Source organism: Giraffa tippelskirchi, chromosome 11 (genome assembly GCF_054371585.1).
Source record: "Giraffa tippelskirchi isolate mGirTip1 chromosome 11, T2T-mGirTip1v1.2.pri, whole genome shotgun sequence".
Lineage (NCBI taxonomy): Eukaryota > Metazoa > Chordata > Mammalia > Artiodactyla > Giraffidae > Giraffa > Giraffa tippelskirchi.
The window spans coordinates 103,976,290-104,004,076 of NC_137285.1; the positions used below are offsets into that span (position 1 = coordinate 103,976,290).

General features: G+C 40.6%; 1 protein-coding gene and 2 non-coding genes across 7 annotated transcripts in view; 2 read left to right on the plus strand and 1 right to left on the minus strand.

The window, feature by feature from the left end:
• KMT2A (lysine methyltransferase 2A) overlaps positions 1-27,787 on the plus strand; it is a 73,960-nt gene that overhangs the window by 17,934 nt on the left and 28,239 nt on the right. For 3 of the 5 annotated variants that reach the window (XM_081541105.1, XM_081541108.1, XM_081541107.1), the window contains 14 exons: positions 7,122-7,191; positions 10,024-12,677; positions 13,967-14,144; positions 15,004-15,238; positions 17,006-17,070; positions 17,696-18,073; positions 18,403-18,476; positions 19,442-19,573; positions 20,683-20,796; positions 24,033-24,179; positions 24,564-24,659; positions 24,866-24,986; positions 26,528-26,641; positions 27,212-27,396. In XM_081541105.1, the coding sequence (XP_081397231.1) occupies positions 7,122-7,191; positions 10,024-12,677; positions 13,967-14,144; positions 15,004-15,238; positions 17,006-17,070; positions 17,696-18,073; positions 18,403-18,476; positions 19,442-19,573; positions 20,683-20,796; positions 24,033-24,179; positions 24,564-24,659; positions 24,866-24,986; positions 26,528-26,641; positions 27,212-27,396 (4,563 nt within the window). Of the gene's footprint in view, positions 1-7,121; positions 7,192-10,023; positions 12,678-13,966; positions 14,145-15,003; positions 15,239-17,005; positions 17,071-17,695; positions 18,074-18,402; positions 18,477-19,441; positions 19,574-20,682; positions 20,797-24,032; positions 24,180-24,563; positions 24,660-24,865; positions 24,987-26,527; positions 26,651-27,211; positions 27,397-27,787 lie in introns of all 5 variants that reach the window. The other 2 variants (XM_081541104.1, XM_081541106.1) reach the window with 1 other exon arrangement.
• LOC145528074 (small nucleolar RNA SNORA42/SNORA80 family) lies at positions 3,920-4,052 on the plus strand. Its single transcript, XR_014070146.1, has one exon. It is a non-coding gene; the product is annotated as a small nucleolar RNA SNORA42/SNORA80 family (small nucleolar RNA).
• LOC145528057 (small nucleolar RNA SNORA70) lies at positions 25,661-25,795 on the minus strand. The gene has a single exon (XR_014070130.1). It is a non-coding gene; the product is annotated as a small nucleolar RNA SNORA70 (small nucleolar RNA).

The following is a 27,787-nucleotide window of genomic DNA, read 5'->3' on the forward strand; positions in this document are numbered from 1 at the left end:
CTTTATTCAGTCTCTTTCCTACTCTAATTTCATATGTATATATTTAAATATCCTATCTAGAAGAAACAAATCTCAGAGTTACACCTTTTCTACATTTGAGACTCAAAAGTAGCTCCTACTGTTTAATGGCTGAGTTTTGACCATACCATCCTAGAATTAACAAGGTTCTGATAGTGCATTTGTCTTTGATCTTGGCCCTGCTGTGACTACCCCTTTCTAACCAAATCAGCTTTTTATCAATCTCTGCATCTTATTTCCTACTTCACTACCCCATCCCATTTATTCTAAATCAGCCTTGTTCCATGATTTATTTCCTTCAGAGCAGCGTGCTAAAAAAACTTTTGTGGATTGTGAGCCTCTTTGAGAATATGAAAAAATTTGTGTCTCTCCATCTGGAAGATGCCCATGTAAACAAGTTTTGCCGGTGGTATCAGAGAAATCTCTAAGCTTTCTCCTGCTTGTCAACTCGTCCACTGTTCATTGCATGCTTAGCCTCTTTCCTGGTGGGAGCGAATTCCCCTCCACTGCACTTTGCCTTCATTTCCTCTCAGTGTCCACCCCACCTTCCCATCCCTTTTCCATCTATTACTGATTTGCTGTTGAGAAATTTCAGCCTCTCCCTGGCTGCTGTGTCCTTCTTCAGCAAATGAACACATCTCAAAAAATCATCCTACCAGGCACATCCCTTCATTATGTCTGTTCTTTCCCTTCCCGTGTAATTGAGTTTTTTTCAAGAGTGGTCTATACTCACTTCTGCTGTAGTCACTTTCCAGTCACACCTCCACCCACTGCACTTGGGCTCCTCCTGCCTCTAACACTGCCTTGAAGTGGACCTCAGGAAGGTCATAGGTAACCTCCCAATTTTGATAACCTCTGTACAAGTTTCAGTCCTTGCCCAGCTCTGCCATCCCTTGATGTGTGTTCTTCCCTTGATGGTTACACAGATACAAGATTGTTCTCCTTGGCGGTTCCATCTCTGTCTCCTCCCTAAGCTTCCCTTTCCCCTGTAGGTGAAGGGTGGGTATTCCTTGGGAACCCGCCATGGGTCCCTCTTTTCTCTCTGTATTCTCTCCCTGGGTGACTGCATTTATACATACAGTTTCAGCATTCATAAATTCACTGAATCAGATGCATTTCCTCCAGATGGTTCTATCTAACAACTTGGACAGACATTTCACATTCAGTTGTCTAAAGTGATTTCCCTTCCCCCTCATAGAAGCTTCTTTCTTTAATCCCAATCTTAGAAATATCACCATAAACTTGCACGTCTTTACAGATAACCCTTCATATTAAAACCATGTTCGTTTTGCCTCCTAGCCGGCTATGTAATCTGCGCTTTCCCTCAATCCCCTGTGCCACTGCAGTCATTTTATAACTGTTCTTACTGCCTCTGGCTTTAAAGGTAATCTCTGCTTCCCCACTGCTGTCATAGTGATCTTTTGAAAATATAAATCTAATCATGCTTCTCTCCTGCCCAAAAATCTTACTGATGAGCTGGAGCTCTCAGGATGAGGCCCACACTTTCTTGAAGAGAGACTTCAAACTCATAAAGGCATTTAAGACCTTTCATGATTTGCCTCAGCCTTTTTCCCTTCAATATCTTATGCCTCTTTCCCACATCGGCCAAGGCCTCTCACGCCATGGCATGCTCTTTTGTACCTTTGTCCTTTGTATGTGTTATTCTCTCTGCCTGCAGTATCTCCCTTCAACCTTAATTTATTATCCTTCGGAAGTTGGAATAATTTTTTCATCCTTTCTGCAGTGGTTTTCCTGGCTCTTTCTCCTTGACTGAGTGAGTCACCTTTTTGCTGTGTTTCCATAGTCATTCCTCTGGCATGTGTATTCCTCTGGCATGGCAGGAAACACACTGCATTCCGTTAATTTTTTTAAATGTTTTATTTATTTTTAACATTTAAAAAACTAGAATATAGTTGCTATATAATACTAAGTTATAGGTGTACAATATAGTGATTCATAATTTTTAAGGGTTATACTACTCCATTTCTAGTTATTATACAATATTGGCTACTTATTCCATTGATTGAAAGATCTGTTTGTCACAGATTAGTAGATCCTTGAAGGCAGAAACTGTCTTTTATCTCTATATTCATTCCTTAACCCAGAAACGGGCTAATATATATTTTAATGAATGAATGGGTGAATGAATTGATTTAATCTCTCCTACCAGCCTAGAATCCCATGGATAGAGGAGCCTGGCAGGCTATAGTCCATGGGGTTGCAAGAGTCGGACACGACTTAGCAACTAAACTACCACCACCAGCCTGAGATCAATCTCCCTATGTATTCTTTTTTTTCCCCCCAAGGTTTACTTGTTTATTTATTTTATTTTTGGCTGCACTGGGTCTTGTTGCCATGAACAGGTTTTCTCTGGTTGTAGTGAGCTGGGACTCCTCTTCCTTGCTGCGCACAGGCTTCTCATTTCGGTGGTTTCTCTTGTCGCAGAGCATGGGCTCTAGGGCTCAGGGACTCAGTAGTTGTCGTGTGCGGGCTTAGTTGCCCTTCAGATGTGGGATCTTCCTGGACTAGGGGTCGAACCTGAGCCCTCAGCAGTGAAAGTGCCAAGTCCTAACCACTGGACCACCAGGGAATTGTAGCAGGTGACACACAGAGAAACGTGCCAGCAGAAGTGATAACTAACAGGAATAAATTCCCAAAGGAGAAGTGTTACTCTTTAACTGGAGCTACTGAGATGCACTGTATGCCTCCTTGATGTTTCTTCATCTTCTTTAGTTCTTAATAATTTTCATAGTTCTGTGGCCTCCTCATAGGATGGAACCATATATGATGATATCAAAAATTATAAGCCTTCAAAACAAAGAATTTCAAAGTTAGGCGTTAGGGTGCTTTTGATACAGTCTGTGGTTATGGATGTTATTTGTGAGTTGATCCATCAGTAAAACCTTTGTAGTTGAAGAAATTTGGTATTTTTAAACCCAAAAGAGTAAACATTTTGGAGACAGAAGGGTGCTAAGATACCTACCACCTAATTCAGTGCTCTGAAGTGCTGAGGAATCTCACAAGAAAAGAAAGGAGCTATGAGCAGGCACCCAAAACCTTATTCACTGAAGGCCAGATGTGCCCAAGCTTGTTTATTAGAGTAGTTTTCAAAATAACTTTGGAATCTCCACATAAAATTGGGAGATGGGAAAACTCCAGGTGAGTGATTTCTGCTCTAAGGTAAATCAGGAGGAATTTAGGGGAGGAGATAAAATCTATGCATTTTAGTTGGGAGTAGGGAGGAAAACACATTGGCCTCTATCAGTTGCAAGTTAGATCAGGTATCACTGGTATTCCTAGGAACTGTGTCACATCTAATCACCACAGATGATTTAGGTCTTGATTACTTAAACTCTCTTCGATTTCTAATGCTGGAGTGGTGCCTAGAACAACACTGAGGCATGGAGATAGACATTGCCATCCTTCGGAAGAATTTTGAAATGTGTTGCATATTTCTCCATGAACCTAATACTAATACAAGAGGAAGAATGAACTATTCCAAAATTTAAGCCAGTTTTTTAATTCCAGAATATGAATTACATGGTAATTTATCCTTCACCGACATTTGAAAGGAAGTCTGAGATTGGGCACCTGCCTATCTGCCTTAGATACTTCTTGGGAGCAGAGTCATGTCTTACTCCTCTTTTGCATCAGGAACAGATAGCGTATAAATGGTTTTTTAATGAATGGACAAGTAAAAGAAATAGTGCTTTGTTTGCAAAGTTATCCTAGTAGTACATAATTCCTTGAAATATAGAACTTCATGTATTTTTCTAAAATGTCTTCATCATTACATTTTATGTGTAAACATTATTGTCTGTAATACTTATTTTGGGTTCACTTAGGTTCTCTTGTGGAAAACATTCTTTATCGCTTCATCACAAATAAAAGAGCCATTAATGCATGGGTTTGGATTTATGGCAGGCTCGTCCCCCTGGGCCTCTCATAGTGTCCCATGCCAGAGCAAACCCAGCCCAGAACCATTGCCTGGCCTCTGCCAGTAGGCTGCAGGCACTGAAGTGGGTTGCACAGTAAAAAAAAAAAAAAGAAAAAAAAAATAAAAGAAAATAAAAGAGCCATTAAAAGATTAAAATCCTGCTATTAACATAAAATAAAAATCCTCAAATGTTAGGATATTTATGGGTAATGTAGAATTTGCTGTTAAAGATATGTTTGGAACTTCTCAAATAACCCCTAGAGATAAGGGTGGGGGTAATAAATTCTACACGTTTATTATTTTAGAATTAACTTTCACTTAGGAAATGACATTAGCTTCATTGCATTCCTAATCTCTGGAAGCTAAATATGATTTAAGGGCTTAGCTTGGCAAGGATATTTTTCTATCTTTGGTGGTAAGGAAAGATAGAATTTTGGTGATCTGTTCTCTAAGGACATCATTATCCCGAAGGAATAGGTTTGTTACCTCTTGCCTATACTTTGTCTTGGAATGCTGTGCTCATCAGAGAAAGCCAGAGTGAAAAGTGTAGCTGGCTGCTTGGGCCCAGTTTCCAGAAATACTTGGTCCCTTGTAGCATGGTGTCTCCTGTTTGCTCTTTTCAGGGCTGTCCAGGCTTATGATGCCATAGTGCCAAGGGAAAGAAAGTGAAAGTGTTAGTCACTCAGTTGTGTATGACTCTTTGTGACCCCCCCATGGACTGTCACCCTACAGGCTTCTCTGACCATGGAATTCTCCAGGCAAAAATACTGAAGTCAGTTGCCGTTCCCTTCTCTAGGGGATCTTCCCAACCCAGGGATTGAACCCTGGTCTCCTGCATTGCAGGCAGATTCTTTACCATCTGAGCCACCATGGATTTAATTGCAGCTCCTCTTTGTTATCTTTTTGTAGACCTTTGGACTTAGTCTTTTGATTTCTAGGCAACTCTGATTCCCTGGAAAGCCTGCATTGTTACCTTGTGTACTGCATCTTCCAGGAACTGATGAATTTAAAGGGGATTATGGGAGAGACTGGAGAGGCAGAAAGAACTTCATTTGTAGCACCTTTTTGCAGGATTTTTTCTCCCAGTGCTTTCTCAGCTTGGGGGGCTTTTATATGGAATTGGAAGTTCACAGTTAGTGGACCAGAGCTCTTTAACATAACAATGATGGCTTTTGTTTTTGACTGAACTGTCTAGATTGTTTAAACAATGAGTCCTTATTTTTTTAAGTGTGCTTCAAGAAGTCAACCTGTCAATATATTTCAAGTGAAAAGAAAGTCCTTGGATGGAAGTAAAGTCAGTCTTTTCTTATTCCAACTACAAGGTCACAGAGAAAGAGTTAATGCTTTCTGTCATTTTGGAAAGTACTTGGAAACTTTAAACATGGCAGTTAGTTTAATTACTGCTTGATAGCTCTGTAGTACTCTGTTTTGGAGTAGATTGAATTAGAGTTGTACAGTTACATATTGTGAAAGTTTAAAATATAGAACATAGCAATGTGAATCTCATGTTTCTTTTAAAGATTAATCATCTTTCGTTATTTCTGCTTTGGTTACTTTACCTGTTGGTTAGTGTGTGTATAGTTGCTAGAACTCTCTTGTTGCAACACTCTCAGAGCATAGAATTTATGCATTTAGCAATGTAGTCCCCTGGTAAGTGTTAGGCAATCCCCAGATGTCTTTGTGAAATGCATAGATTACCAGGTTGTTCCATAAGGATAATGCCGGAAAAGAATGAATTAAATCAGAAACTTTAAGGATTTGAAAATGGGCTTCATGTTACTTTAATAGTAGCTGAAAAAATTTATCGAATTTTGTAGTGTAGATAATTTATTGGATTCCTCTAAATATTTCTAGTTTTATATTGTAGCCATTATGGTACAAAGTTCTTTGTAACTAACTGTATGGTCTTGGGTAAGTCATCTGGCCTTTCAGAGCTTCAGTTTCTAAAATCACATCAATAATAATAACTGCAATGTGGATGCCACATTATAGTTTTCTGAGTGATTTTACATAAATTACGTAACTTCTGTAAATTATTTCATTTATTTCTTGTAACACTGCAATAAATAAAGAAATTGAGACCTCAGACTAACCCTTCCCTCTCTTCAGTGGTGTCATGTATGTACAAACAAGAGTTGAACTGGTCCCCTCTAAAACTGGAGGGGCTTTAACTGTTTGAATTTAATTTGGGGGTTATCAGTATCAGTTGGAGGTACAAGAAAACCTGTCATTAATTCCTTAATTTGTTCTTTTATGTGGATTTTGTTTCTGGCATCTGAAATTCTCTTTCTCGTCTCTTTCTAGAAAGAACTCTTAGTCTCTGAATTGGTGAATGTCTATTAATCAGGTTGTTTAAATGGACCGTGTTTCCTGAGAATTTGTTCAAAATTGGTTAAATCCTTAGTATTTTTTTTTAAAAGCAGATTAAAAGTTAGAGGGAAAGAAAAGTTTTTGCCTTTTGCCTTCTCTAGGTACAACTGAAATTAAAGTGCTTTCTTCAGTTATCCTTGGATTCATTTCACCCTTTATGTGGTCAATTCACCGTCCTTTCACAAATGCTGCTGCCCACCATTAAGTCTCTTATCACAGGGCATTTAAAAATGATGCCATAAAATGCATGTTGAGAATCTTTGGATCTCAAATGTATAGAAATCACATCTAAATGTCAATTCCTGAGTTAAGGAACTGACGATTTTGGCAATTTCAGTCTCTTAATATTTAGTAGACAAGAGATTATGATACTGTAGGTTATTCCTTATGTGTCTGTAAACTTTACTTGTTGAAAATATTTTTTATTGGGGCTGTGTATTTCTGCCATTGTACTGATTTGCTTACTTGAGTTAAAGTCATTCTTTAATTGTTTGGGGCTATATCTATAGGTTGAAATTTAGGACTGTCCCCTGTGTACTGTGCACCAAAGGTGACTTATCAATGTTCAGTTACTACACAGCTCCTGTTTGTCTGTATTGAAGCCATATGGCTGGGTCTATTTATTTCAGTATTAAGTTATTTTATAATAATATCCGTAGGAATGATGATGATTGATATATAGAGGCTAAATTTTCCAAATTCATTTGTGTCTCCTCTGGGCATTTCTTTGGGATATGTTCAAATTTATGGGTTGGTTTTTTTTTCCTGATTTTAAAATAATTTTCCTTTGTTGTAGGATGAGCAGTTCTTAGGTTTTGGCTCAGATGAAGAAGTCAGAGTACGAAGTCCCACAAGGTCTCCTTCAGGTATGACCCTTTAAACACATGACGCCTTTAAGTTTTGTTTGTTAAGAGACTGTGACTCCCCCTTGCCTTCTTTGCATGTAAAAGGTGGTCTTAGATTTCTTTTGAAGAAATCCTTCCCTTTCCCTCTCACTAAGTAGGAAATGGCTTATGAACTAGCCCTCTTTATGGGGCTCCTCTCTGTTAGATCACTTTTGATTTATCCTTAATTATGCTTCTCTATGGGAACCACCTGTGGCATGGGGCTAGATTTCTCTGGAATGCTTATAAAGCTTGGTAGGCAAATTGAAGTTTACTTACTAATGATAGTATCCTCAGATTTATGCATTTTGAATTGTATAGTACAAATAATTTGACCGTTGTTTTAAACAGATGAAATTTGGTCTACTTTTGTCAAAGAACTAAAAACAAAATATTGGCTCTCTATGAAACTGTTTTACCTGATACTTGAAAAACTATGTTAAAGAAAATAAAAATGACATGGGTGTTTCTATTTATTAACAATATTTGCCATTGTTCTCACCAAGAAAATATCTAGAATGAGTTGAAATTCTAGACTTAACAGCAGTTTCCTGTGAGATGATCCTCAGTGGAAATAACATCTAATGGCTTGCAGGATTCTGTTCTGTATAAGAGAGGGAGATAGATCTTATGATGAAAAAAAATTCCCCATTTGTGCTGCCATTCTGACTTCTTGTATGGTTGTCTTTGATTCTATGTGGATAGACAGGCTAGTTAAGTATGATGTTAGCTGTGCTTTTGGTTCTTGCTGTTGACGTTTGTGATTGTTTGTTATCACTTGCATTTCATTCAAGAGTCATCATGTACTATATAGTAATCTAACTCAAACACAGTACGTTAACAATTTTTCCTTTCCCAAATGGTGATGGTATTGCTGTTCTAGCTGGAAGGACTTAACCAGTAGTATTCCTGTACCTGTGCCATTTAGAGAGTGGCAATTTTCTCTTTTAAAATGTGGTCAAATCTTAAAACTTCATATCAGAAGGTGATTTTTGAGATTGTCTAGTCTAACCCTTCACTTATAGGTAACAAAATGAGGCCAGGAAAAGACAGACTGAGCAGTTACTTCTAACTGATTTGTGAGTTCTTTGAATATGTTGTGGATTATGGAAGTTAGCAGCAGAGCTGGACTTTTCTCTGTTGTGCTTTTTTCTACTTGTCCACCAAACGTTTCTTGTAAAAGATGGATCGAAGAGGTTTTCAGAATTAATAAAGGCCTATGAGTAGCCACATTCAGATTTACCAAGATTATAAGGAATCTTGTGATGTACATCTGGGTAGAGTTTAATTTGTTGATTCACAACCCTTGATGGTTTCCTCTTGTTTTTTTTCCCTTGGCTGTCAGTGTATCTTGAATATTGTCTTTTTTTTTTTTTTTTTACTTTAAAAAACCCATCTATATATACTTTATTATTTTAAAGAAATGAAGCATAGTTTCTCTGCTGTCCCCTAGTCCATTTTGTTGTAATTTGTTGTAATTAGTATATACTGAGAACAGATACGTGAATCCTTAATCTATTAAGAGAAGTCTCAAGTTAATTGGTGAGGAAAGCATTTATATTTAGAAAGCTCAACAATCAGACCTTTGTTGATTTCTGTTCTGTTAGCAAGCCGGTTCCATAGTCTAAAATGTTCGTCATAATGGCATAAATCTCTTCTGGTGCCTATTAGGGGAAGTTTTAATCTCAGAAGAATGTTGAGTCATATAAAACATTGAAAAGTCATGAGAGAAGAGAAGATATGACAGATGAGGCAACTCTTATTTATACATTTAGAAAGTACAGACAATACAAAGAATTTTAGGGAGTTCCCTGGTGGCCTAGTGGTTAGGATTCTGGGCTTTCACTGATGTGACCAGGGTTCAATTCCTGGTCAGGGAACTGAGGTCCTGCAAGCCTTGCAGCAACACCCCCTCCCACCCAAAAGAAAAGAATTTTAGAAAACTGTGGTTTTCTGAAGCCTCTTAATACATAGCAAATTGAGTTGATTAAAAGTTGGCAGATTCCTTTTATTTAGAATAGAAGAAATCTGATTTAAATAGTCAGTTTGCTCTTGACATCAATTATGGTTAAATCTTTTTTGTAATTTAAGACGGGTTCAAGAACCTATAGGTAGGGGAGTAGATTAATGGATATCTCATACCATTTCACTGATTAGTTCACCTGCCACTGAGTTCAGTGATCTTTTTCTGATGTCTCATGAATGAATATTTTTCTTTTCAGTGAAACTTTCTTAACTTACTTTGGCAAAGCAGATTGAAAATATAGGAAGCTGAGCAGCCTGTAGAAGTTGGTGTATTATTGTAGCCTATGGAAGTTGGTATATTATTATTGATTGGAGAGCACCTTGTTCATATTTATTAAAGCCACAATTCTGAGTTGAAAAAAATGGGATGACTTACTATAAATGTGTTCTCAAATGTTACTCTTGATGACTAGAATATGGAAAAGGTCATACAGATTTTTTTAAAACAGACTTTTTTTTTAAAATTCAGAAGAAAAGCCTTATTCACCTAAAGATGTAGGAAAATTAGTTTTGTATATTAACTGCCCAGTTGAAAACCTCTTTGATTATCTTAGTTTTTCTATCAAAAAAGGAGTTAAGGCTTCTTTTAGGTAGAATGTTATTTACTTGATTTCTTTGAGGCAGGTTTTTGGTGAAAAGAAACTAAGCACAATAAAGATGTTTTATTGACTGATTAAACCCAGATAGAGTTCAGTACAGAATGACTTTTGCTAAATTATCTTCAGTTTAGTTAAGACCTAAACTGCAAAGCTAAATATATGCTCTTCATTGTTTAATTTCTATACACAGTTAAAACTAGTCCTCGAAAACCTCGCGGGAGACCTAGAAGTGGCTCTGACCGAAATTCAGCTCTCCTCTCAGACCCATCTGTGTTCTCCCCTCTAAATAAATCAGAGACCAAATCTGGAGATAAGATCAAGAAGAGAGATTCTAAAAGTATAGAAAAGAAGAGAGGAAGACCTCCCACCTTCCCTGGAGTAAAACTCAAAATAACACATGGAAAGGACATTTCCGAGTTACCAAAGGGAAACAAAGAAGATAGCCTGAAGAAAATGAAACGCACGCCTTCCGCTACATTTCAGCAAGCCACAAAGATTAAAAAATTAAGAGCAGGTAAACTCTCTCCTCTCAAGTCAAAGTTTAAGACAGGGAAGCTTCAAATAGGAAGGAAGGGGGTACAAATTGTACGCCGGCGAGGACGGCCTCCATCAACAGAAAGGATAAAGACCCCTTCAGGTCTCCTCATTAACTCTGAACTGGAAAAGCCCCAGAAGGTCCGGAAAGACAAGGAAGGAACACCTCCACTCACAAAAGAAGATAAGACAGTAGTCAGACAAAGCCCTCGAAGGATTAAGCCGGTTAGGATTATTCCTTCTTCTAAAAGGACAGATGCAACAATTGCTAAGCAGCTCTTGCAGAGGGCAAAAAAGGGGGCTCAAAAGAAAATCGAGAAAGAAGCAGCTCAGCTGCAAGGAAGAAAGGTGAAGACACAGGTCAAAAACATCCGCCAGTTCATCATGCCTGTTGTCAGTGCCATCTCCTCGCGGATCATCAAAACCCCTCGGCGGTTTATAGAGGATGAAGATTATGACCCTCCAATTAAAATTGCCCGACTGGAGTCTACACCTAACAGTAGATTCAGTGCCACGTCCTGTGGATCTTCTGAAAAATCAAGTGCAGCATCTCAGCACTCCTCTCAAATGTCTTCAGACTCCTCCCGATCCAGTAGCCCCAGTGTCGATACCTCCACAGATTCTCAGGCCTCTGAGGAGATTCAGGTTCTTCCTGAAGAGCGGAGCGATACCCCTGAAGTCCATACACCACTGCCTATTTCCCAGTCCCCAGAAAATGACAGTAGTGACCGGAGAAGCAGAAGGTATTCGGTGTCGGAGAGAAGTTTCGGATCCAGAACCACGAAAAAATTATCCACTCTGCAAAGTGCCCCCCAGCAGCAGACCTCTTCCTCGCCCCCTCCACCCCTGCTGACACCACCGCCCCCACTGCAGCCAGCCTCCAGTATCTCTGACCACACACCTTGGCTCATGCCTCCAACCATCCCCTTAGCATCACCATTTTTGCCTACTTCCGCCGCTCCCATGCAAGGGAAGCGAAAATCTATTTTGCGGGAACCGACATTTAGGTGGACTTCTCTAAAGCACTCTAGGTCAGAGCCACAGTACTTTTCCTCCGCAAAGTATGCCAAAGAAGGTCTTATTCGCAAACCAATCTTTGATAATTTCCGCCCCCCTCCACTAACTCCTGAGGATGTCGGCTTCGCGTCCGGGTTTTCTACGTCTGGTCCTGCTGCTTCAGCCCGATTGTTTTCACCTCTCCACTCTGGAACAAGGTTCGATATGCACAAAAGGAGCCCGCTTCTGAGAGCTCCGAGGTTTACTCCGAGTGAGGCTCACTCTAGGATATTTGAGTCCGTAACCTTGCCTGGTAATCGAACTTCTGCCGGAACATCTTCTTCAGGAGTATCCAATAGGAAAAGGAAAAGAAAGGTGTTTAGCCCTATTCGATCTGAACCAAGATCTCCTTCTCACTCTATGAGGACAAGAAGTGGAAGGCTTAGCACTTCTGAGCTGTCACCTCTCACCCCACCGTCTTCTGTCTCCTCCTCGTTAAGCATTTCTGTTGGTCCTCTTGCCACTAGTGCCTTAAACCCAACATTTACTTTTCCTTCTCATTCCCTGACTCAGTCTGGGGAATCTGCAGAGAAAAACCAGAGACCAAGGAAGCAGACTAGTGCTCCAGCAGAGCCATTTTCATCCAGTAGTCCCACTCCTCTCTTCCCTTGGTTCACCCCAGGCTCCCAGACTGAACGAGGGAGAAATAAAGACAAGGCCCCCGAGGAGCTGTCCAAAGAGCGAGATGCTGACAAGAGCGTGGAGAAGGACAAGAGTAGAGAGAGAGACCGGGAGAGAGAAAAGGAGAATAAGCGGGAGTCCAAGAAAGAGAAAAGAAAAAAGGGATCAGAAATTCAGAGTAGCTCGGCTTTGTATCCTGTGGGTAGAGTTTCCAAAGAGAAGGCTGTTGGTGAAGATGTGGCCGCTTCATCTTCTGCCAAAAAAGCAACCGGGCGGAAGAAGTCTTCATCACTCGATTCTGGGACTGATATTGCTTCTGTGACTCTTGGGGATACGACAGCTGTCAAAACCAAAATACTTATAAAGAAAGGGAGAGGAAATCTGGAAAAAAGCAACTTGGACCTCGGCCCAACTGCCCCATCCCTGGAGAAGGAGAAAACCCTCTGCCTTTCCACTCCTTCATCTAGCACTGTTAAACATTCCACTTCCTCCATAGGCTCCATGTTGGCTCAGGCAGACAAGCTTCCAATGACTGACAAGAGGGTTGCCAGCCTCCTAAAAAAGGCCAAAGCCCAGCTCTGCAAGATTGAGAAGAGTAAGAGTCTTAAACAAACTGACCAGCCCAAAGCACAGGTACTCTTTTCCATCTTGCCCGTTAAAATCAACAGTTTCTCGAGCCCCTTCTAGGAGCAGGTTGAGGTTGTTTCAGTTAATATCCAGTTGTGGGAATCAGGAAAAGGTGGTGGCATTTGCAGTGGTCCTTTAAGAACAGATAGGATTTTGATAGGTAGAAAATGATAGAGGAGAACTTTTTAAAGAGGAGGAACAGTGTAGATTGAGACAGAAAAGTATAAAATATATGGGAAGAGCAGGGAATAGCTGGACTGCTTCATGAAGGCAAGTGATGAACTAATACCCAAAGGTACGTGGGACCATATTACATTGAATGCCAAGTTGTTTGTACTTAGTGGGTTAGGTGTGATGGACTCTCACTTAATTTTGAAGGTACATTTTTGCAGTCTAATTGTTTTACTGTTGTTTGCTATAGAAAACAGGGAGGGGGGAACTCTTCCCCTGAGTAGTGAGTGAATAGAACAGTAGATAACAGGTGTTTGCAGAATTCATATGAAAAGCACTTAGCCTCAAGTTGTGGTGCAGAAAAGCTGTACAATTCAGTTAGTTAAGATGATGACAAACAGATCTTTGAAAAGAGCAGCACTTTTTTATTTTTTTACAAAGTGAGCTAGACACTGGCCTTTTATGAGAAAACCTGCCAATCTTTAGATTGTTTTTTAAAATTTTTATGTAGTAGTTGCATGTTTATACTGACATATCAAGGTTAAAATGACCACAAACTTAGCCTTTAATGTAATTCAGCGTAGTGGCACATTTACATTTAGTAATTCTGCCATTTGGGAGGTCTAGCAGGAATATGATGAGACTTCTGACATCATTTTGGATGTTTTTGGTTAACCTCCTAGTGATAGGAGCTGCAGCTCTTTAAAATGTGAGACATTTCTGTTTGGAGCTGTGGCCTTTTATGCCTCCATTTGTAAGTTATTTCCCCCTACTTCTCTGCTGATCAGAGAAACAGTCTGTTGTTAGATAAGCCCTGTTTAAACGAGACTGAACTCCTTGATGATACAGACTGGCAGCTTGAATTTTTTTGAGGGGAATTTTAAAGTAGTATAATTGGAAATAGAAGCTTAGTTGATTTCTGTTTTTTTATTAGAATCCTTTTCTGCCAATTTTAGAAATAGGTGATTTCTATATATTGATATGGCATATCAGCTGGGATAACTAGAGTTGTATGTGTTGTCTCTAGACTATAATGAGTTAATCAACTATACCTTGGCTTCATTCAGTTTTGTTTTCAACACAGATGGTTGTTATTGTTTGTTCTGGGCTTGCCTCCTACTCAGGGTCAAGAAAGTGACTCCTCGGAGACCTCTGTGCGAGGACCCCGGATTAAACATGTCTGCAGAAGAGCTGCTGTTGCCCTTGGCCGAAAACGAGCTGTGTTTCCTGATGACATGCCCACCCTGAGTGCCTTACCATGGGAAGAACGAGAAAAGATTTTGTCTTCCATGGGAAATGATGGTAGGTTGGGGATGACCTTGGGTTTCTGTGCTGATCATCCTGTGGGTACGCAGTGGGCTCTGCACAGCGTTGTGTGTTAGGCTGGGCCCCCCAGGAACCAGATGTCAATGGGAGGATTGACCAGGTAAGGATCTTATTAGAGGAAATGACTGAAATATGGGGAGGGAGTCAGGAAAGCCTGGGGGAGCTGTCAACCTGCTCTGTAGGTCTGACCCTAGTGAAGGAGAGCGGGAAGGAAGGCCGGGCAGAATCTTCCTGGAGGCCGTGCAGTATGAGACAGCTCGGCAAGGCTGTCACGGAGCCCTTGGGCAAACACGGACTGTCCGGGGAGTCTCATGTCTCCTCAGAGCAGGGCCTTAGTGTCGCTGCCATACTCGTCACAGACCGAGAGCAGCCCCTGTGGTGAGTGTGGCCCTCGTACCCCTGGATTTCAGAGTGCCGCAGCTGGGGCCCGTGGTCATGTATGCTCTCTGCGGTTGAGGTCCTGAGACATATTCTCGTGGCTACCATATCGTACCTAAATTCTGGGTGACTGCGCAAATGAAATTTAGAGGTTAGAGACTTCAGAAGCCTTCAGTTCATATTCTTGACTTTTGATCACACTGTACTTTGTTTTCAGCGTTTGGATTTTTGCTCTTGTCAAGCTGCAAGTTGTAGGCATTTTGAAACTTTTAAGTAATTACTTAAAACAAGCTCTGAGTTCTGCTTATGACTATTATAGTGAATTTCATTTCTGGTGTTCCGGTTAAAAGAAGGTTTGAATGTGTATACTGACATCAGTAGGTTGTGAGAATCTCCCCTCTGCTCACGGGAAGCAACCAGATATTCCCTCAGAGCTGATGACGCATTCCTTTAACAGACAAGTCATCAATTGCTGGCTCAGAAGATGCTGAACCTCTTGCTCCACCCATCAAACCAATTAAGCCTGTCACCAGAAACAAGGCGCCTCAGGAACCTCCAGTGAAGAAGGGACGGCGGTCCAGACGGTGCGGACAGTGTCCCGGCTGCCAGGTGCCTGAGGACTGTGGTGTTTGCACTAACTGCTTGGACAAGCCCAAGTTTGGTGGCCGCAACATAAAGAAGCAGTGCTGCAAGTGAGTGTGCGTCCCCCTGGGGGGCTGGCCTTGGCCGCTGTCCTGGCCTGTCGCAGAGAAAAACGCGTCCCAACATCCAGTGTGCTTGTGCTGAGTCTCTTTGAGTTGCACAATGAGTTGCACAGTTGGATTTTGTGCTGTGCCGGGTTTGGGTCGTGCTTAAATAAGAAAACCTTGGGGGCAGTGCTGGGAACCTTCTATATCTGCTCAGGTCAGTCAGGTAGCCCTTAGCCACATGGCTTGGTTAGCACCTGAAACGTGTTTGGTGTGACGGAGGAATGAAATTTTCATTTAATTTTAAACTTAGCCACATGCGCCTAGAGCTACCATTTATCCGTGCAGTTCTGAAGGGTTGCTACTTAAATGCTGACAAATTTAGGCATAGTATTTGTTAGGTCGGCTGAAATTACCTTTATGGCATTCAGGAAATATTGGTGACATAAGTCTCTTTGTTCTGTAACTCTCAGAATGTTTTCATGCCTGTGGAAGCCTCTCCCACCCTCCATACAGCCTGCAGAATCTTAGTTCCCTGACCAGGAACTGAACCCAGGCCATGGCAGTGAGAGTGGAAGTCCTAACCACTGGAGTGCCAGGGAATTTTCTGGAAGTTTTGATTACTCTACCTTTTCCCTCTTTTTTCAGTCAGTTTGTAAATGCACTTTCTACTCTCTGGGATAATTTGTTTAAAATGGATCCAGAGGGTTGCATAAACAGAAATTTTGGTGTCTGAATATCTCATCAGGTGCCTGGCACCAGGAATTGATATTATCCATAAATATTTGCTGAATGAATGAATAACATAAATGATTTATATAAAATATACTTGGGAAAAATGCTGCATTATTTACTTAAGGTGAGACAATTTCTAGGACAAGCTAGGTAGTTCTGGGCTTTGGTTTAGTCTGGCCCTAAGCAAGAATCTTGTCTTGGTCCCATTAGTGGAAAGAAGTGAGACAATTCACAGATCAAAAAAAAGGTATACAATAGCAAGATAAACTTACACTAAAATAGGCATTGCAGTGGATTCAGTTCAATTTTAGACTTCAAATTGAGTTTCATTAAGTTGAGGACTGAAATATATATAGCCAAGCCCTAAGACAGACCCTGTAGCATTATAGCGGTAGACAAAGGACTTGTTGAGTATTTTCAGTCCATTTTGTATTCAGATTACTATGAATATTAATCTCATAAGAAAGCAGAACTAATTTGACTACAAGAAATAATGACTGATCGTTTTGTGTGGTGCTAGTCAGTATTCTTGCCTGGAAGATCCCATGGACGGAGGAGCCTGGTGGGCTGCAGTCCATGGGGTCGCAAAGAGTCGGACACGACTGAGCGACTTCACTTTCACTGTTCGCATTCATGCATTGGAGAAGGAAATGGCAACCTGCTCCAGTGTTCTTGCCTGGAGAATCCCGGGACAGAGGAGCCTGGTAGGCTGCCGTCTATGGGGTCACACAGAGTTGGACACGACTGAAGCGACTTAGCAGCAGCAGCAGCAGCAGCAGCAGTCAGTACTGGGAAGCAAGACATTTGAGTCCCATTTCAAAAATAAATTGATAATTTCTCCTTTAAATCCTCGAGGTAGGTGAAATTGCTGATCAAAGAATTCAGAGACTTGGATTTAATCTAAATAATGAGCAGTCCTTTTTTCAACTCCCAAAATGACCCTGAATAAAGTTTCACTGATTCTTGCCCTCAAATTAACACTTGTTTCAGTTGCTTCTCCTAAATGAAGTTTGCTTATGGTATTCCTTGTTATTCTAGGATGCGAAAATGTCAGAATCTACAATGGATGCCTTCCAAAGCCTACCTTCAGAAGCAAGCAAAAGGTAGTGTTATAAAAAGATCTTTTCTAAAATGCTTCCTGCTTTAATGTCATGTAGTTGTGTACACCTAGTGTAAAGAGAATACGAGATTCTTTTCAAGAACTGCTCTTTCCCAGGATGGTTGTTGAAGCTGGGTGATAGGTACATGAAAGTTCATTTTACTATTCCTTGGAATATGTTTGAAAATTTCCATAATAAAAATTTTTTTAAAAATCATATAAAATTACATTATGTTTCATTTCCTTAAAGTAATAAAAGTATACCGATTTGACTTGCCAACTTGGCATTAACTTTCTTGAGCCTTTCAGGGTCAATGTTAGCTGTAGGAAACTCAGATTAAGATTGTTGCATTCCTATACTTATATTTTATTTATTTATTTTTATCTTTATTATTTATTTAAATAATGCTGGGCCTTCACTGTGGTACTTGAGCTAGAGAATTCTAGAGCCCATATCATGAGGACTTCTCTAGTTGCACCGTGCGGGCTTAGTTTTGGCATGTGGAATCTTAGGGATCAAACCCAGGCCCCCTGCATTGGTAGTGCAGTCTTATCCACTGGAAAGTCCTTTTACTTATATTTTCAATAGAATTTTCTTGCGTAAAATTGCTTTCTGCACCCCCCTCCAGCTGTGAAAAAGAAAGAGAAGAAATCTAAGACCAGTGAAAAAAAGGAGAGCAAAGAGAGCAGCGTTGTGAAGAACTCGGTGGACTCCAGTCAGAAATCTACCCCATCGGCAAGAGAGGATCCTGCCCCTAAGAAAAGCAACAGTGACCCTCCTCCCCGCAAACCCGTGGAGGACAAGAGTGAGGAAGGGAACACAGCCACCCCAGGACCTGAGGCCAAGCACGTGGCCACGCCTGCTTCCAGGAAGTCTAGCAAGCAGGTCTCCCAGCCGGCACCAGCCATCCCCCCACAACCCCCCAGCACAGCACCACCGAGAAAAGAAGTTCCCAAGACCACTCCCAGTGAGCCCAAGAAAAAGCCACCTCCACCTCCAGAATCAGGTGAGTGAGGATGGCAGATGGAGCAGCCAGCACAGGACGCTGGAGTCTTAAACAGCATCTGGAAACTTGAAATGTCTGTTTTTAAGTTTTTGGTACAGGAAAATTAGCTCTTTTCTAACTGTTAAATAATAATAAAAAATAGAAGCGAAAACCAGTGAAGTTGGAGATGCTGTGTTAATTTCCTATTTAAAGCCTAGAGTTTACATAGTTTTTTGTTTTTTCTAATGCCCCCTTCCTCACAGAGCCATCAGTCCTAGAGTCATCATTGCTATTTAGCATTAACTGGATGTTTAGTGGCATCTGACTGCAATTTATTTTGAATCCTTTAGGTCCAGAGCAAAGCAAGCAGAAAAAAGTGGCTCCTCGCCCAAGTATTCCTGTAAAACAAAAGCCAAAAGAAAAGGTGAGGAGAGATTTGTTTTCTCTGCTATTTCTCAAGCATGGGTTCTGTTCTGTAGGAAGGTGGCCCAGTCCTGAACAATTACAGGATTGAATGATACTTCATTTTTGCTTCTGCATAGATGGCAGTGGAGTTTCTTAAAATTAGCAAACTTGAGGTTTAAGCTTTAGCTCCCTTTTTTCCCCTGGTTGTTTTCCCCTTCTTTGTAACCCCACATGCTTATGTGTACGTTACAGGCTGCTTAGTATAATTTTCCCCCCTCAACATCCTTTAGCAGTATTTGTCTATAACAGTCACCCTTCTCTGTGTCCACTGTTTTTATGTGGAGACAGAGGTCTTTAAGAATCTTCTGGTTCTTTCTGTGCCCCCATAGTGGTGTGCATGCACGTCTAGGCCGATGCTTTGGAGCATATCGGCAGTGCTGAAAAGAGAGGCAAATGCCAAGTTCTATTAAGTCGTGCTCCAGAGTCATTGTCTGTTTCTAACTGTGATGATGAAGTGTGGTCCTGCTGCAAATTTGAAATCACTGATGATCACAGAGCTGGGAAAATTGTCTTGAATATCATAAGCAGGTTACACAGGTGTGGAGCGATCAGCTCCAGATTTGATGTGTGCAACTCCCAAGATCTAGAACAGTGTCAGAATAACCTGCTCCCATCTCATCAGCGTGGCATCATTGTACTGACAGCCTCAGCAGGCATCATGGACCACAAGGAAGCAAGACGAAGATGCATGAGAGGGAAAATCCTGGCATGTTTTTTCCAGGGATATAATACATACATGCCAATAAAATGCCTCAGTGGGGGGAAAAAAACTGAAGATTGCTTCTCTGTCTCTATAGGATACTTAAATGGGAAGCATGTTTTCCAGAACTAGTAGTACGGTTTGTTGTTTGCGTTATTATCTGTTGTGAGAGTAAAGGCAAGCCGGATGTGGATTTGTTCTTTATCCATCTTCTGTTCCCACAGGAGAAACCACCTCCGGTCAATAAGCAGGAAAATGCAGGCACTTTGAACATCCTCAGCACTCTCTCCAATGGCAACAGCTCCAAGCAAAAAGTTCCAGCAGATGGCGTCCACAGAATCAGAGTGGACTTTAAGGTAAGGTAAAAGTGTTCAGTGACCATGGAGTGTATTGAGTGTTATGGATTTTATGCATTTATTTTTAAATTTTTTTTACTTTTGGCTGTCTTTATTGCTGCATGCAGGCTTTCTCTAGTTGGAGGAGAGTGGGGCTACTCTCTAGCTGTGGTACACGGGCCTCTCACTGTGGTGGCTTCTCTTGTAGAGCACAGGCTCTAGGCGCACGGGCTTCAGTGTTGTGGCACAGGGGCTCATTAGTTGTGACTCATGGGCCCTAGAGCATCTAGGCTTCAGTATCTGTGGAGCATGGGCTTCATTGCTCTGTGACATGTGGAATCTTCCCGGACCAAGGATCGAACCCATGTCCCCTTCATTGGCAGGCACATGCTTAACTACCCTGCCACCAGGGGAAGTCCGAGTGTTGTGGACTTTAAATCAAGAAAATGATGTTACCTGGAGAAGGAAATGGCAACCCACTCCAGTATTCTTGCTGGGGAAATCCCATGGACAGAGGAGCCTGGTGGTCTACAGTACATGGGCTCACAAAGAGTCGGACATGACTCAGGGACTAAACAACAGAACAGTTTAGGAAATGGGAGTGTAGTGTTAAACAAGTAAAAAAAATAAAATGATGTTACCAAAGGCATTGAAAAAGAGGAAATCCTTGCCGGGGGCAGTGGGGGTGGGTGAAGAGCTGCCATTAATAGAGGAGTGCAAGTGTGTAAGAGCTCTGGTCACTTGTTACCAGGTCAGTGTGTGAACTGACTGGAGGACAGAGGCACGGAGACAGCCCTGCCCATCCTGAGCTCTAAAGTGCATTTCGATGAGAACAGTGTCTGAGGAAGTGATTGTTTCACATGGAAATTATCAAACCATGATGATCACTTGAATCAGCCAAACTCTAAGGGAAATCCAGTCCCAGTAAATTTTTGCATTGTAGTTAACAGGTGAGCCTTTTAAGAGATTGTGTTTGAGATTTAAAATTTTCAAAGCAACAGTTTTGAACTCATTGAAATGAAATATTCTTGACATTCTGGTGTCACTCTGTTTTTATGCTCTTCGTCCTTATTTTCAATGCAGTGTTGTGTCATATGGCTCTTGTAAATGATCTTTCTCTCTCTCCACAGGAGGATTGTGAAGCAGAAAATGTGTGGGAGATGGGAGGCTTAGGAATCTTGACCTCTGTTCCTATAACGCCCAGGGTAGTTTGCTTTCTCTGTGCCAGTAGTGGGCATGTAGAGGTAAGATCTCCTGCTTCTTGGTACCCCAGACAGTATGAGAGATTATTTTGCTGTGATGAAAGAAATCATTGTATTCTGTTTCTTTGGTTTATAGCAGGCACTATACCCTGTTTAAACCAGCAAATGAAATGTTTTTGTTTTTTAGAAATTTCAGGAAGGAGTCTGCTTTTTATTAGAGTAGCGGTTATTGAGTATGAAAAGTTTTAACAATTTCATCTCATATAATAGAGTTCTGATTTTTCTTCTAGGTATCCAAACAAATGATAAATGCTTTTCTAGAAAAAGAGTTGCTGTTGGTAGTTGTTTGATAGTTTTGAGTAGTGAAACTACCTTGTCTGTAAAGAGCTCTCAGCAATTAATATGAAAAAAGAATAACACCCAGTTAAAAAAAATAGTCTAAGGACAGGAATACGTAATTCACAAAATGAGAAGTAAAAACATGGTGTGTGGGGAATGTCAAACTTTCCTATTACCATACACTATAAATTAAAACATGATAAAAAGGATCAAGTGTACAATGGAGACTTCTTGTTTCTGAAAATCTAGTTAGAATTTTTCTGAGGAGATTGTTTGGAAATATGTATTTATCTTTAAAATGGGTATACCCTCTAACCCAGCACTTGCACTCCAGGCATTTATCTTGAGGATATAATTAGGTAACCTGGCAAATATGTATATGTATGTATATATGTGTTTCTATATGTATACATATTTGTATGTACATATGATAAACAGAAGGGCTTATTTCAGTATTTATGATATTGAAAAACTGGAGACAACTCCAGAAGTTATCAATAAGGGGCTGCTACCTTGGTTAAAATAATTATAAGACATGCATATAATGGCAAATATGAAGTCCTTAAGATAATATAGGTTCATATTGACATGGAAAGATGTCCGTGACACATCACTGAGTTAAAAGAACAGGTCACAAAATAGTATGTAAAGCACAATCCCATTTTGGTTTGGAAAAATGTTTTTGAAATATATACATAGGAAGAATTCTGAACTATTTACACCAAAATCTTAAGCATGTAGTTGGATTATTGGTGACATTTGTTATTTTCTTTATTTTTTTGAGTGTTTTTGCAGTGAGTATTTGCCACCTGTACATTAAAGGAGAAAAAGATAGCACAGTTCTAAATAGGAAAAAGTAATATTTTCATTCATGTAATTCTCAATTCCTGAATACCTCCTTAGCTTATTATCTCATATGTATTCTGAAGTCATAAAACCCAAAGCCAAGTTGTAATCCAGATGTTGAACAATCACTGGCTAAGAGATTCAGTCCTGCCCACTTGCTATTTTAAATTAAGCATTAGCAAAATTACAACTTATTGCCTGGTATTCATTCTTTGGGCTTCCCTGGTGGCTCAGATGGTAAGGAATCTGCCTGCAACACAGGAGACCTGGGTTTGATCCCTGGATTGGGAATATCTCCTGGAGAAGGGCATGGCAACTCACTCTAGTATTCTTGCCTGGAGAATCTGCATGGACAGAGGAGCCTGGCAGGCTCTAGTCCATGGGACTGCAAAGAGTCAGACATGACTGAGTGACTAAGCACAGCACAGCACAACACATTCAATCTTTGGTTCCCTGGTGGCTCAGTGGTAAAGAATCTGACTGCCAATGCATGAGATGCAGGTTTAATCCCTGGTCTGGGAAGATCCCCTGGAGAAGGAAACGGCAACCTGCCTCCAGTATTCTTATTTGGAAAACCCTATGGACAGAGGATCCCAGCAGGCTACAGTCCATGGGGTCGCAAAAGAGTCAGACACAATTTAGTGACTGAAGAACAACAATTCATTCTTTAAGGAGATATTTTCTTAGTGTTTGTTACAAACAACATACTGTTCTAAGTGCTAAGGTTGCTTTAGATAGCACTGAAGCTAAGACTATTCAGTCTGTAAGTGCCAGGCATCTACTGTGTCTCTTTTCCTACTGAATCTAAGGCTTTCCATGCACACACATGCTCTGCACAGAAGTTACTCAGTTTTGTAACACCAGTGCTTCAGCTTCTGTGTTAACACATGTTGCTTTTTTTCCCAGAGTATAATTGCTCAAATTTAAATTGTATAGCTGTGCATAGCAGTCCCACAGGATTCCTAAAAACTGAATTAGCAAATGAACAGCCCACTGCCCGCACTGCACTCCTAAAACACAACCAGTGATTGGGGAACTCTCCCACCATTGAAACCTTTTCTATTGACATGATTTCAGATTTACAGAAAAGCTGCAAGAGTGCTGCAAAGAATTTCCATATACCCTCTACTTGGATTCTACAAACATTAATATTTTTAATTTACCTTATCCTTTTCTCTTTGTATATGTATTTTACAGAATAAGAAATAAAATATATGTTTTACATGTAGACATTTTTTCTTAAATTTGAGAGCAAGTTGCAGACATAGGCCCTTTTAAAAACCTCTAAATATTACACGATGTATTTCCAAGGACATCCTCTTATATAGTCACAGTATAATTATCAAAATCAGGAAATTAACATTGGTATATTACAGTTATCTAAGTAGACTTTATAGTTTTGACCCACTAATTCTTTTATGACAAAAGAAAATTATGAGTCACCCTCATTTGAATTTTTGAAAATCCCTGTTTCAGAATGAGAATAACATGTTTCTAAAATAAGAGATGGGGAGGACAAACCAGAACTTACAGTTTAGTAGATTGTAGAAAACCTTTAAAACCCTCCTTATTTCCCTATACGGCACTCTTTTACATTGCCTTAGTGCTTTATTGATAACTTCTTTTATGGCACTTAGCACATTCTATTAAATTTCAGATTATATATCTATTTAATTATTTTATTTTATTTAAAAATATTTATTTATTTAGCTGCACCGGGTTTTAGTTACGGCATGCAGGATTTTTTAGTTGCGGCATGTGAACTTTTAGTTGCAGCATGTGGGATCTAGTTCCCTGACCAAGGATGGAACCTGGGCCCTCTGCCTTGCAAGTGCAGAGTCTTAGCCATTGGACCGCCGGGGAAGTCCCAGCTTAGTTATTTTATAATTTTATTATTATTACTTTAGTCCTCTGAAGCTCCTGCAGTTCCCAGTATTCTGGGGTTTTTTTTTTTTTAACATAATCATTGCTTAGTGAACATATTGAATAAAAAGTGTATACTACTGGACTTCTAAAGTCAAAATAAGCAGGTAGGATTTGGTTGATATTTCTACATGGTATTTCATAACCTCTATGCTCCTGTCTTACCCTAGTTTGTGTATTGCCAAGTCTGTTGTGAGCCCTTCCACAAGTTTTGTTTGGAGGAGAACGAGCGCCCTCTGGAGGACCAGCTGGAAAACTGGTGTTGTCGCCGCTGCAAGTTCTGTCATGTTTGTGGGAGGCAGCATCAGGCTACAAAGGTACAAAGCTCGGTGATGGAATCACTTAGCGTGTTACTCTCTATCTCCATTTCTGCCTTTTAATTTAGAATTTTGTATCTATATTTTTTTCTCTGTTGGCTTAGTCTGGTTTGACTATTTAACCCAGTATAATCAGTTGACATCAATATAGCAGAAAATGTGGTATTTGATAAAAATCCTCAAATCTGCTTCGTCAGAATGTTTATCACCGAGTACCTTTGGCAGGAAATAAATCCCTTTGCCTTGAGAGTAATTTATGAGGAAATTTAAACTGTTACAGTGATGTGCTGGATTACCTGAGAAATATGAAGTGGGGTACTAAGTGGCAGGTGTTCACTGGAGGTGAGATGACATCCACCGTTTTGCTCTCTTATTTTCCTACAGCAGCTACTGGAGTGTAACAAGTGCCGAAACAGCTATCACCCTGAGTGCCTGGGACCAAATTACCCCACCAAACCCACAAAGAAAAAGAAGGTTTGGGTGAGTACACACAATGTGAACTTTCAAGAATTGTCTTGGGGCTGGGCTGTTGGGCTTGCACAAGTTGTAAGAGGAGTAGCCTGCTTGAGGGAAGAAGAGCGTTCCAGTCGAGAAGTCAACTCTGGAAATGGATTTCTTTAAGATCTTCTTAAATAAGAAGAGATATTAAAAATAAGAAGTTCCGACTGACTTTCCATCTCTTCCAGATCTGTACCAAGTGTGTTCGCTGCAAGAGTTGTGGATCCACGACTCCCGGCAAAGGGTGGGATGCACAGTGGTCTCACGATTTCTCACTGTGCCACGATTGTGCCAAACTCTTTGCTAAAGGTAACTCAGAAAAGCTAGCTTTGTCAACTTTTAGAGGTTGTACTTAGTGTTTGGGAGGTGAAGTGGACACTGCAGTGGAAGGACCATTCTTGTCAAGGATACCATTTTGAACACATTTCCTGAGTTCCTGGTCTTGCTCTTTTCTTTACACATGGAGTTGTAGCAACTAGAAAGGTTTTCTTATCTTTTGGGGGGTGAATTAAGGGGACATTTTTTTTGACAGGAAAGTTGGATTTATTGGTGGGCATGAGTAAGGATAGGACACTGCCAAGGCTGTCATGCATGCAAGACCCGCCGTTTATCCAAGGGGCCACAATTAGGGATTATATTTGACCCCCCCACAGCCATCTGGGATAAGCTGCTTTTGAGGAAGAAGAGCTGTTCAGTTGAGAAACAGAAACACATTTGAAACCATGCTTTCAAATTCATCCCTGGTACACTTAATAAATCTCTGCTTCTTAGAGATGTGGCTCTTCTGGCAGCCAGGGAACTTGAACTTGGCCCTGTGGAGGGCCTCAATTACAGGCTCCTTGTTCTGCTTGGTGCAGATGGACATTATAATTGGCCAATGTGGACCCTGGGCACTGTCCTTGGGGCTCTCCAGAGGCTCCGGATACAGTTGTCTGGAGCATGGATTGGGGACAACATGCTAGTCATGAACATCCACTGGAAAGGGCTGTCTCTAAGATCCTTTAGGGCAACCCGTACAGGTAACAGGCTGCCTGCACTACCAAGGAGGCTGCTGTTTGCAGCCATTGCACGCTGGGCCCCCATGGGGAGAAGAGCACAGTCTGCTTAATTGGCTTTAGAGGGGACTGTTTATAGTAACTCACCACAAAGAAATGCTCTAAAGCGTTACTTCCCAAAGTGAGGTAAATATACGTTTGATTGTTTCAGAAATGATTTTAGGTGGTACTGAGTCCAAGATTTTAACAGTTGTGCTAGAAAAAGATTATAGCCAATACATTAAACTGACTTAGGATAATAATGATATAAAGTTCACTATTGAAGTTACTTAAATTAAGCAAATCAACATTGTATATTAAGTAAAAAATAGTAGGTGATACACAGATAAAACAAACTGATGAAGGTTGTATATTTTTCTGAATTTTAGGAAGCACTGCTCTGAACTGTAATGTAAAAGCACTAGGAATAAGGGAGAAGTGTAAATTAAATGTGTTTTTTACTTGCATTACCTTCTCCTCTTTTTAAAAAAATTTCAACATTTCTTTGAAATGTTTTAAGAGAGAAAGTTGTGTCTTCCATTCTCTATTATCTTATCTATAAAAGCTACCTTGTGACCTTTAAAAATGGGTCTAAAGAAGAGATCTAGTGGAATATTCTGTGAGCTCAGAATAATCTTGACACTTTACAGATGTGTGAACATTTCATGGTAGATACAGGCTGGCATTTGTAAGTAGTTTCAGAAGCAGACTGTGGTAGCTTACATTTTAGATCAGATTGGCCATATGTGAGTCAAGGGTGTTAGAGGCATTGGTGTGTGAACCAAAGCACTGCTGAAAACTTTGCTTTGCTTTCAGGAAACTTCTGCCCTCTCTGTGATAAGTGTTATGATGATGATGACTATGAGAGTAAGATGATGCAGTGTGGGAAATGTGATCGATGGGTCCATTCCAAATGTGAGAATCTTTCAGGTACAGAAGGTTGGAGTCTTTTTATTACAATTTCCTTCTTTCTTGGTACACTGCACTAATAGCCACAAAGTACTATAAACATAACATTACAGTAGTGCTGTTACTTGAAGTCTTTTTAAATTTATTTTCTGGTCTCTGAAATAAGATCATTGTATCACATTGTGCTCATTTACCTTGAACACATACTTTAAAATACTTAAATGTTGTCCTTTGTGGATACCATAACCTATTGGCTCTCCAATAACTGAATCCTGAGTTAGTGATAATACTGTCCCTTTGAAAATCAATACGTATGAGTTCTTAGGGGGTGTGAGAGATTTAATAACGTTCCTAACATATAGCCTATGGAGAAGGCAGTGGCAACCCACTCCAGTGTTCTTGCCTGGAGAATCCCAGGGACGGGGGAGCCTGGTGGGCTGCCGTCTATGGGGTCGCACAGAGTCAGACACGATTGAAGCGACTTAGCAGCAGCAACGTATAGCCTAATGTTAAGTTCAGCGGAATAACTTCCTCTTTTCCCCCTCTTCCACTCTGAGAGCACCTTGTCACTGAAGGTTTTTGTCTCCCCAGATGAGATGTATGAGATTCTGTCTAATCTGCCAGAGAGTGTGGCCTACACGTGTGTGAACTGCACAGAGCGGCACCCTGCAGAGTGGCGACTGGCCCTTGAGAAAGAGCTCCAGATTTCGCTGAAGCAAGTACTGACAGCCTTGTTGAACTCTCGGACCACCAGCCACCTGCTGCGCTACCGACAGGTAGGCCCAGGTGTCTTTCTTATCCTGAGAGCTTGTTCTTTGGTCGTTTTTACCTAGCTGTGGAATGTGTCAGTTTTTGTGTCTGTGTGCTTCTCAGTTTGTTTTCTTTTGCTTCATTCTTCATTTAGATTTGTAGAGTTCCTTGTTTTGGCCTTAGGCCAGTAAGAAAAACTTTAGCACCAAGAGTAAAACGCTTCTCTGGGGTGAAAAGAAGGAAGGGGCCATGTCTCTTTCAGAGGTCTTGCTATTGTAGTACTAAATTTGAACTTTGTATTCTAAAGGCTATGGCGAGTCAATGAAGGACTTCACTCAAAAGAGGAACCTGATGAGAGTTACTTTTTCGATTCAGCTCAGTTCAATTCAGTCACTCAGTCATGACTGACTCTTTGTG